The sequence below is a fragment of the Boleophthalmus pectinirostris genome, unplaced genomic scaffold (genome assembly GCF_026225935.1).
Source record: "Boleophthalmus pectinirostris isolate CB_2022bp ecotype Guang Dong unplaced genomic scaffold, ASM2622593v1 HiC_scaffold_11, whole genome shotgun sequence".
Classification (NCBI taxonomy): Eukaryota; Metazoa; Chordata; class Actinopteri; order Gobiiformes; family Gobiidae; genus Boleophthalmus; species Boleophthalmus pectinirostris.
Window position 1 is genome coordinate 23,026,465 of NW_026570994.1, and position 10,000 is coordinate 23,036,464.

A 10,000-nucleotide genomic window follows, 5' to 3' on the forward strand; every position below is an offset into this window, starting at 1 on the left:
ATTTTACTCTAAATCTGACACATTTCCTTTAAATAATCATTGATCCTTGTGTTTGTTTTGCTGCTCTACCGTTTGAATGGAGCTCTCTCTCTCTCTCTCTTCTCTCTCTCTCTCTCTCTCTCTCTCTCTCTCTCTCTCTCTCTCTCTCTCTCTCTCTCTCGTCTCTCTCTCTCTCTCTCTCTCTCTCTCCGTCTCTCTCTCTCTCTCTCTCTCTCTCTCTCTCTCTCTCTCTCTCTCTCTCTCTCTCTCTGTCTCTCTCTCTCTCTCTCTCTCTCTCTCTCTCTCTCTCTCTCTCTCTCTCTCTCTCTCTCTCTCTCTCTCTCTCTCTCTCTCTCTCTCTCTCTCTCTCTCTCTCTGTCTCTCTCTCTCTCTCTCTCTCTCTCTCTCTCTCTCTCTCTCTCTCTCTCTCTCTCTCTCTCTCTCTCTCTCTCTCTCTCTCTCTCTCTCTCTCTCTCTCTCTCTCTCTCTCTCTCTCTCTCTCTCTCTCTCTCTCTTCTGTCTCTCTCTCTCTCTCTCTCTCTCTCTCTCTCTCTCTCTCTCTCTCTCTCTCTCTCTCTCTGTCTCTCTCTCTCTCTCTCTCTCTCTCTCTCTCTCTCTCTCTCTCTCTCTCTCTCTCTCTCTCTCTCGTCTCTCTCTCTCATCTCTCTCTCTCTCTCTCTCTCTCTCTCTCTCTCTCTCTCTCTCTCTCTCTCTCTCTGTCTCTCTCTCTCTCTCTCTCTCTCTCTCTCTCTCTCTCTCTCTCTCTGTCTCTCTCTCTCTCTCTCTCTCTCTCTCTCTCTCTCTCTCTCAGATTTCCCAGCATCCTTCACTGCAGCGGGGACAGAAGTAAACAACCCGTGGCTCCTCTGACCTCTGCTCCATCTGCAGCCGCGCGGTCCCACAGCGCCACCTGCAGGAAAACACGTGCAAAAACTCTCAATCCAGTCTGTCCAGTCAAGAAGAGGAGCAAGTTTGCTTTGGTTTGTTTGAAGATTTTAAGTTTGTAAAGTTAAATTAAATCACCCGAAGCTTTTCTCCAGACTCAAATCGATTTTATCTTTTCGTGATTCGAAGCGGGTGATCCAGGTTTTTCTCTCCTCTCGTCTTGACTCTTGTAGAAAACACATCAATCACTTGGGGTGTAAGAAAAAAATGATTCAGTGATATTAATTCAGTGATAAAAATGTTTATTAAAAAAGAAGAGAGAGAAAAAAAAGGAATTTCATTTATAAATTGGCCAAATATCTCAATGTAAAGTGTCATTACTTTTGTTTTATTAAACTAAATTTGTGTCAGTGTGTGTGGTCGGGGTTGATTATTGTATTTTGTTAAATGTTATATTCTGTTGTCTTTAATAATAATTAAAAAAGGACGATATATTGCAATTTATCAATAATTTCTTCTATTAATACAGTCAACTGCACAATTGTATGAAAAATAATTAATACAAATGTTTAAATCATCAGAACAGTGAATGTAACTAATGAAAAACAGAGATAATATTGAGAATTGTGTAATGAAGTGTCACGATATCTCACTGAATCCATTTTTTCTTACACCTCAAGTGATTGATGTGTTTTCTACAAAGTGAGAGACTGATAAGAGTCAAGCTTCTACTTAATACTTCATTACACAATTCTCAATATTATCTCTGTTTTTCACAAAAATTCTTTAGTTACATTCACTGTTCTGATGATTTAAACATTTGTATTAATTATTTTTCATACGGTTGTGTTCTCGTGACGGTGCAGCTGACTGTATTCATAGAAGAAATGATTGATAAATTGCAATAGTATCGTCCATTTAACAAAATACAATAATTAACATAAAAACAAAACACCAAAACACAGAGCAGCACCCACAACAAATACAAAACAACCACACACACCGACACAAATTTAGTTAAATAAAACAAAAGTAACGACACTTTACACTCATATATTTGGCCAATTTATAATGGAAATTCCTTTTTTCCCCCATTTTTTTATAAACATTTTTAGTCCCTGTACTTATAGTAATATTATTTTCATATATCGTCCTGTGTTTTAGTATCGTAATGAATCGTGACTTGCAGATCATGATACGACTGTTCAACTACAAAAATAACAGTTTTTATTTTAATAATTGTGGTCATTATCTGCTGGACTGTGCAGAAAACACATGAAAACACATGAAAACTAAGGAAATTTGGGCTGAGTATCATTAAGAAATTACGATATGTTTTTCGATACTGTGCACTTTTGATTCAGTACGATTCAATAAGTTTAACTTATGGCTCTGACACTAAAATTCCACTAAGTCTATGAAGTTTGAGCAAAGTTAATATGAAAAACACAAATTTTACTCATCAAACAATGAAAATGTCAACACAACTGTCGCTCTTACACAAAATAATTTAGTAAAATGTACCTAAAAATACTCTTGGTGATATATCGATATAGCAGCCCATGATATCAATACTGTATCGTCAAATTAAATCAATATTAAATATATGACATATCAATATTTCAATATTTTTGCACACTCCTAAAGGCAATTATGGCATTATTTAATAAAAAATATGTAAAAAGAGTAAAGAATTTCTGAACTTCAATAATAAACATTCCATATTTTTCCATAACCACATTTCAAGCTTTATTTTTCCGTTCTGAATCCCTACAGTTTCAAAGTGTCAGTGTACAGTAGAAATAATAGTTTAAGTAGTCGACTATTAAAATAATCAGCAGCTCTAATCAAATCAAACTGAAATTGCAATCTATAAATAGTTCAAATGAGCAAATTATGAAAGTTGCAATTAAAAAATTCACATAACTGAATTTAAATGTTCTTTATTAAACCTCCTATTTCTATAGTTTAGACGTACTGTACATGTTCTGAAACACGTGAGATTCTTGTATTCATTTTGGTGATGATGCCAGCGAAAAATGAATATAATTAAAATGCAGTTTTCGTTTTAATACAAATAAAACAAATAAAAATGATCAAGCGTGTTTACCTTTTGGATATTTCACGACAAAGTAAAACGTCTGAGAGTATGACACCATCATATTCTACATTCTGAAAACCACCAATTGAATCCGTGCAACATAGATACGTTTAATGCCACACTGCGGAACATTCCTGGCAAAACAAGAACATTGAGACAAGAAAGTGATGTGCACAGATTCTCTAGAAAAGTTATAGAGTTACATTTAATTTGATAATTTTAGATAGAACTGTATGGACACTAAATACACTCATAGATGCATTTTAAATTATAAATGTGTAACTTATTTTTACCGTATTTTAAGGCAGACTTTTAATCAAACTTCAAGCTTCTGTCTCCCCCTGGTGGATGAACGACAAAACAACAACTTTAATAGACACCTGCGTTAATTTGCAACAGTAAAAACAACATAAAATTGCTTTATTTTATCTATATAATCACCACCTAAATATATGATAATGAAAATTTGAGTTTTGAAAACGAAAAATCAATTTTACGATGGAAGCTAATTACATTCACCTGAAGTTCGCCTAAATCTTGTCTTTCTCAAATAAAACAAAACTAAATGCGTTATTTTCTACTCAGTCAATCTCTAAAATTAGTATGTTTGTTTACCTGTAATTTGTAGTTTAAAAATATTATGTTTGTCGTGTTTTTGCTGTTTTGTTTAGTTTTTTCCGGCGCCCAAACGAGAGGAACACATTTACAGAGTGTGTTGTTTCCGGGGGGGAAGCATTTGACTGCGGCTCATCACAACTCCGCTCTTTGAAAACATGAACGATTCAAAATTCTGCTTTTAAAGACGGTTTTAAATTAGGTAAGAGTTCAAACTTATCATTTAAGATACGTTTAGTGATTTCATTTTAATATCAGTACATAAAGTAATAACTGGGGCAAAATTAGCGCCATTTTAGGCCAGATTCCACTTCCTACTCATGGATCTAGTTCCTACTCTGCCGAAAAGTAGATCGTCAATGTTTTTAATTTTTTTTTTATCATATAACTAAACTATACTTAACATTATTTTTATTACTTCTAGCCGTATTAGAATTATTATTATTTTAGAAAATAAAAAAATATATTTAAAAATAAAAAATAATAGATTGATCTTATGCACTCAGTAAAACTAATGCGAAAAGTATAAGGTGTGACATAACCTTTTAAATTTTTTTATTTATTTATTTATTTTCTGTGTAACATGAATCCCTCTATGAGAAAATATCGTGTAAGGAGGACATGTCTGAACACGTCTGATGAGGAGGAGTCATAATCAAAATTTATCTGAAATGACAAGGTCTGACACGGGAATCGTACTGTAGCCACATATTACAGTTGTGCCCTTGCGCAAGACACTTTGTCCACTTTGTTTACATGTGTCAGTGAGATTCTGCCACGTATTTACTTCAAGAAACCAGTCATTTCAAATTATATCCAGGAATCTCAATACTAAACCTACCCTTTGACCAGGAGACGATAATCCGACAAAAGTGGGAATGAATTTTTGAAATAATGACTCCTTTACTCTATAACTCCAAACTCCAAGGAAAATAGTTTAATTCTGAACTATTTAATACAAAACAAGTAATTCAGAATTAAAAAACATCATGTAAACATGGCCATTACGACAAACACCAGAAAATAGCGTAATCTGGTTCCTTTTAATTAATGACGCATTATTTGTTTTTCTGTTGTTGCAGGTTTTTAAAATGGAGGGTTCGTCCAATAACGTCGCATCTACCTCCTCCTCTTCCTCCTCCTCTTCCTCTTCTTCGGCCTCGCCCTCTGTCGCCGCTCAGGTCCCGTTCCTTCACCTCTGCAACACTTTGGAGCGAATCCAAAAGGCCAAAACGCGCCCGGAAAAATCCAAAATCCTGGGAGACTTCATGGAAACCTGGCGAAAGTTCCACTCGGTTTTACACAAAGAAAATCCCAAAACCACAGACTCGTTTTACCCGGCAATGCGTCTTATCGTGCCGGCGTTCGAACGGGAGCGCATGGCGTACGGCATCAAGGAAAACATGCTCGCGAAACTGTACATCGACGTCCTGGGGCTGCCGAAAAACGGGCCTGAAGCGAATAAACTTTTAAATTACCGCGCGCCGACTTCTACGCAAGGAGAGGCCGGCGATTTCGCTGGAATGGCCTTCTTTGTTTTGAAAAAGCGCTGCACTGGTGATGGCAAACTTACCATAAAAGAAGTCAACGATTTTCTAGATTCTGTGGCGATTAACAACGCAAACAAGAAGAAGGACTTGGTCAGGCAAAGTTTGCTGCATCTCATCACGCAGAGTTCGGCGTTGGAGCAAAAATGGTTGATCCGAATGATTATAAAAGACATGAAGATTAGTATCAGTAAAGAAACGGTGCTGCAGGTTTTCCACCCGGACGCGCCAGAGCTTTACAACGTCAACACGGACTTGAAGAAAGTTTGTCTGCAGCTCCACGACCCCGCAGTGTCGCTGAGTGAAGTCTCGATCGGATTATTCTCCGCGTTCAAACCGATGCTCGCCGCCGTCGCCAACCTCCGCAACATCGAAAAGCAAATGAGCAACAGCCCTTTTTACATCGAGACCAAACTCGATGGCGAGCGCATCCAGCTGCACAAAGACGGCGACGTTTACAAGTACTTCAGCCGCAACGCCTTCGAGTACACGCAGCAGTTCGGGGGCTCGCCGCTCGAGGGCTCCCTCACGCCGTACATCCACAACGTTTTCAAAAGCGACGTCGTGAACTGCATTTTGGACGGGGAGATGATGGCGTACAACCCGACCGCCGAGACGTTCATGCAAAAGGGAAGCAAGTTCGACATCAAGAAGTTAATGGAGGACTCCGAGCTGCAGACGTGCTTTTGCGTGTTCGACGTTTTGCTGGTGAACGATCGGAAACTGGGGAAGGAGACGTTGAAAAAGCGATACGAGATTCTGCAGACCGTCTTCACGCCGGTTAAAGGGCGCATTCACATCGTGCCCAAAACCGAAGTGAAAAGCACCAAAGAGGTTATAAACGCTTTGAACGACGCGATAGACGGACGCGAGGAAGGGATCATGGTCAAAGATCCGATGTCCATCTACAAACCAGATAAACGCGGCGAGGGCTGGCTCAAAATCAAACCCGAGTACGTCGACGGTTTGATGGACGAGCTCGACTTGCTTATAGTCGGCGGTTATTGGGGAAAAGGCAGACGGGGCGGAATGATGTCGCACTTTCTCTGCGCTGTAGCCGAAGCGCCGAAACCGGGAGAAACGAAACCTTCAGTTTTCCACACGCTTTGCCGAATCGGATCGGGCTACACCATGAAAGAGCTTTACGATCTGGGTTTGAAACTGGCAAAACACTGGAAAGTTTACAAGAAAAACGATCCGCCGGCGTCCATTCTGTGCGCGACGGAAAAGCCGGAGGTTTACATCGAACCGTGCAACTCCGTGATCGTCCAAGTCAAAGCGGCAGAGATCGTGAGCAGCGACATGTACAAGACGAACTGCACGCTGCGCTTTCCCCGGATCGAGAAAATCCGAGACGACAAAGAGTGGCACCAGTGCACGACGCTGGCCGAGCTGGATCAGTTCCGGAGCAAAGCGTCGGGGAAGCTGGCGTCGCGGCACCTGAGCCTGGAGGACGGAGCGCCACAGAAGAAGAAGAGGAAGGTCCCGGTGAAGCCCAAGAAGGTGGTGGGGGTCGTGGAGCACTTCAAACCGCAGGACCTGAGCGGCGTCCAGAAGGAGACGGACATGTTCGAGGACGTGGAGTTCTGCGTCATCAACGGCACAGAGGAGCATGACAAAGCGGCGCTGGAGCGGGGCGTGGCCAGGTACGAGCGACGTTCTACTGGACAATAATATTTAAAGAAGGATTATAAAGCAGAATCAGTTTTTCTTTTTTATCTTTCTCCCATGTTCTAACGTTCCCTCATCAAACCCTCTTTAGTACGAGTATGAGTCTGTACGAAGCAAAACTCCACAAAACTAGTGAAGATAAAACGATCTCAGGCTGTGGAAAAGTTGAATAATTTGCTCTGGATTCATATTTTATAAAACAAGCAGGAGTAGAAGTCAGATTTGCAACGTTTTGTGAATCCTCTCCAGAAAAACACAGAGTCTGGGCAGGTCCAAAAGAAGTGAGAGGTGGTTTAATTTTTCAGTTTGTGTCCGTTGTTCTTCTAAGATGATTCTTTAAGGGAGAACAGCGATGTAGAAGTTTGTAGCAGATTTCCCTTTGCTTGTTGGTGATGAGATATTTGTGAGGTCATGGCCGTACATTTTTCTATGGAATATTGTCAGTAGAGTCGGGCTCTCACAGTGCGCGAGTAGGGCTCCGTTTGGCAGGTGCACTTGTGCTGATAGTCGCTCTTTTTCCACAGCGATTCATTATAAGACAAGTTTAACTGAAGATGAAGCCGAGTAAGTTCTTTTTTAAAGGTTTTTCAAAGTTTGGTGCAGCGTCTTCACTCACGCTGCTCAAGCCGACAGCGGCCCTGTCCTGCCACTTCCCCAGTTCAGGCTCCTGGCTCCACTAATGACATCACTCTGTGGCAGCCAATGAAACAGCGGCAGGTGTAACCCTGTCGTCATATCACTGAACACATCTCAGAACGTCTAAGAAACAAAATGTGAACTAAAATGTGTTTAATTAATACTATTGAGTTTGGAAAAGTATCTGAATAAATGAATGTTTTTGTTTATTAAAATAAGATGGCAAATATTAAGTAGGGACTATTTTGTCTTCCTCAAATATCGTTGTGACAGATCTGTGAAGATGCAAGCCCCCGCACAGGTTTTTGTATGTTTTTTTATGCAGTAAATGTAAAATTAATTGAAAAACATGTTTCTACTTTAGTCTATATTTTAGCAAAATTTACATACTCTGGCTTTAACAAACCTGAAAACTAAAGTAATATTTCTGCACTTTTGTGTCTCAAGTTTTTGTTGTTTTGTGTTCAAGTTTTGTGTCATACTTGAAACTCAACAAAGACTTTTAATTAGTCTGATGTAAGTCTGTGAAATTTATTTTCAATTTGAAACCAAAACCAAACTTTTTGCAGCACAAACGAATCACAAACGATTGACTCCATTTTTTTGTGTTTTAGAGCATTTTGAAGCTTCCTGGAGGCTGATGACCCCAGTTTGACCTATAAAAGAATCATTCATATCTGTCAATATCGGTGCAGTGTGGGCAGTGATGCGGTCGCTGTATCGGATCGTTGTGGTGAAGAGGAGCTGAGTCTGGATTTATCGTCAGTCTCCGCTCCTCCCCTCACCTCTGGTCATGACCCGAAGGACCAGATCCACGATACAAACGACACAAATGAGTTTCCTCCGCAGGGCGTCCGGGTACTAGTCAGTCTGGCGCCACCTAGTGCCTCCGCTCGATTTCATTTCTCTCCAGCTCTAGGATCAGGAATCAGAATACACAGGACAGTTTACAAAAACCCCGGAAGTGTGAGTTCGGGCACCAGCCAATCAGAGAAGAGCCAGACATTCTGTGTTGGCATCGAGGATTTAAAGCCGAAGAGAATGTTTGGTGAATTTTATCAAGGGGAAAGACGTTATTGTTCTTCTTCCTACGGGATTTGGGAAAAGCTTAATATACCAGTTAGCCCTGTTAGTGGTGCATTACATATGTCACGACCAAACAGCAGCGATTGGTTAAATAAAAAAAGTCCCTGCCTCCTGTCGAGCGAACGAATTCTTATGCTGCGAGGTCACACAGTTTACACCAAGTGAAACCGGGTGATGAATCGGGGTGTCTGGGCGCTCCCTTAGAGACAGTGAGGAGCTCAGTCACACGGGAGGAGCTCGGAGTAGAGTCGCTGCTCCTCCATGTGGAGAGGAGCGTCTGAGGAGCATGTCCCACCGGAAGGAGGCCCCAGGGGAGACACGCTGGAGGGACTGTGTTTCTGGGCCGGCCTGGGAACGCCTTGGAGTCCCCCGGAGGAGCTGGAGGAAGTGTCTGGGGTGAAGGAAGTCTGGGAGTCCCTGCTCAGACTGATTCCCCCGAGACCCGACCCCAGAGAAGAAGAAGAACATGGATGGATGGAAAGAGTCGTTAATATCCCCAAAACTAAAGCAGCACAAATGATTGACGATTGATTGTTTTTGTGCAGGTGTGAGTTTGATGAGGGACCAGTCTTAAAACGTTTTTGTCTGTATTTGCTGATGTGTGCGCTGTATCACCATGGTAACTGCTCAACATTCCCCCAATAGACATACATGTAGAACACCCCCACCATGACGTCCCTGTAAAGTCCACATGTTTCGGCGTTAAGTCTTGATCATAACCTTGATGTTTTCTTCTTCTTCTTCAGTTGCGGCGGTATCGTGGTGCAGAATCCGGGTCCGGACACGTACTGCGTCCTGGTCGGCGCCGAGAACATGCGCGTGAAGAACCTCGTCGCCTCCAACAAACACGACGTGGTGCGGGCGGCGTGGCTCCTCGAGTGCCTGGAGCGGAAGGAGATGGTGCCGTGGCAGCCGCGTCACATGATCAGCATGACGCCCTCCACCCGGGAGTACTTCGCCAAAAAGTACGACCGGTACGGCGACAGCTACGACGTGGACACGGACGCGGAGCAGCTGCGGGAGGTGTTCGACAGGATCACGTCGGTGGATGTGGAGGTGGAGGCGGCGCGGGTGGAGCAGCGGTACGGCTGGGAGGACCTGCCCACGAGCATGTTCCGACCCTTCGCCGCGTACATGGATCGTTTCGAGGACATCGGGGAGTCGCGCGTGCCGAGGGCGGGGAGCGTGCTGGACGTTCGGGCGCTGGAGTTCGAGCTCCACGGGGGGCGGGTGGAGCGGCGGCTGGAGGAGGGGGTGACTCACGTGGTGGTGCAGGACGAGGGCTCGGTTCTGGAGCTCAGGACTTTGCGCAGAACCTTCAGGAGGAAGTTCAAGATCGTGAGAGACTCGTGGGTCACGGACTCGATCAGCGCCGGGTTTGTGCTCGACGATCACGACTACCTCGTTTAAAGAAGCACTGCGGAACTTTGGGTTTGGGCTCCGTCACCTGCCTGTTTTTAAACTACTACTACAACTTCTA

The 10,000-nt window shown here is 42.7% G+C and overlaps 1 protein-coding gene across 1 annotated transcript in view; it reads left to right on the forward strand.

Moving 5' to 3' along the window:
• Positions 1-3,679: 3,679 nt before the first annotated feature.
• lig4 (ligase IV, DNA, ATP-dependent) overlaps positions 3,680-10,000 on the forward strand; it is a 6,688-nt gene continuing 367 nt past the window's right edge. The window contains exons 1-3 of the mRNA XM_020931193.2: positions 3,680-3,782; positions 4,663-6,773; positions 9,267-10,000. The exon at positions 9,267-10,000 is cut by the window's right edge and continues 367 nt beyond it. Coding sequence (XP_020786852.2) covers positions 4,672-6,773; positions 9,267-9,930 — 2,766 coding nt within the window. The 5' untranslated portion in view covers positions 3,680-3,782; positions 4,663-4,671 and the 3' untranslated portion in view covers positions 9,931-10,000. The remainder of the gene's footprint in view (positions 3,783-4,662; positions 6,774-9,266) is intronic.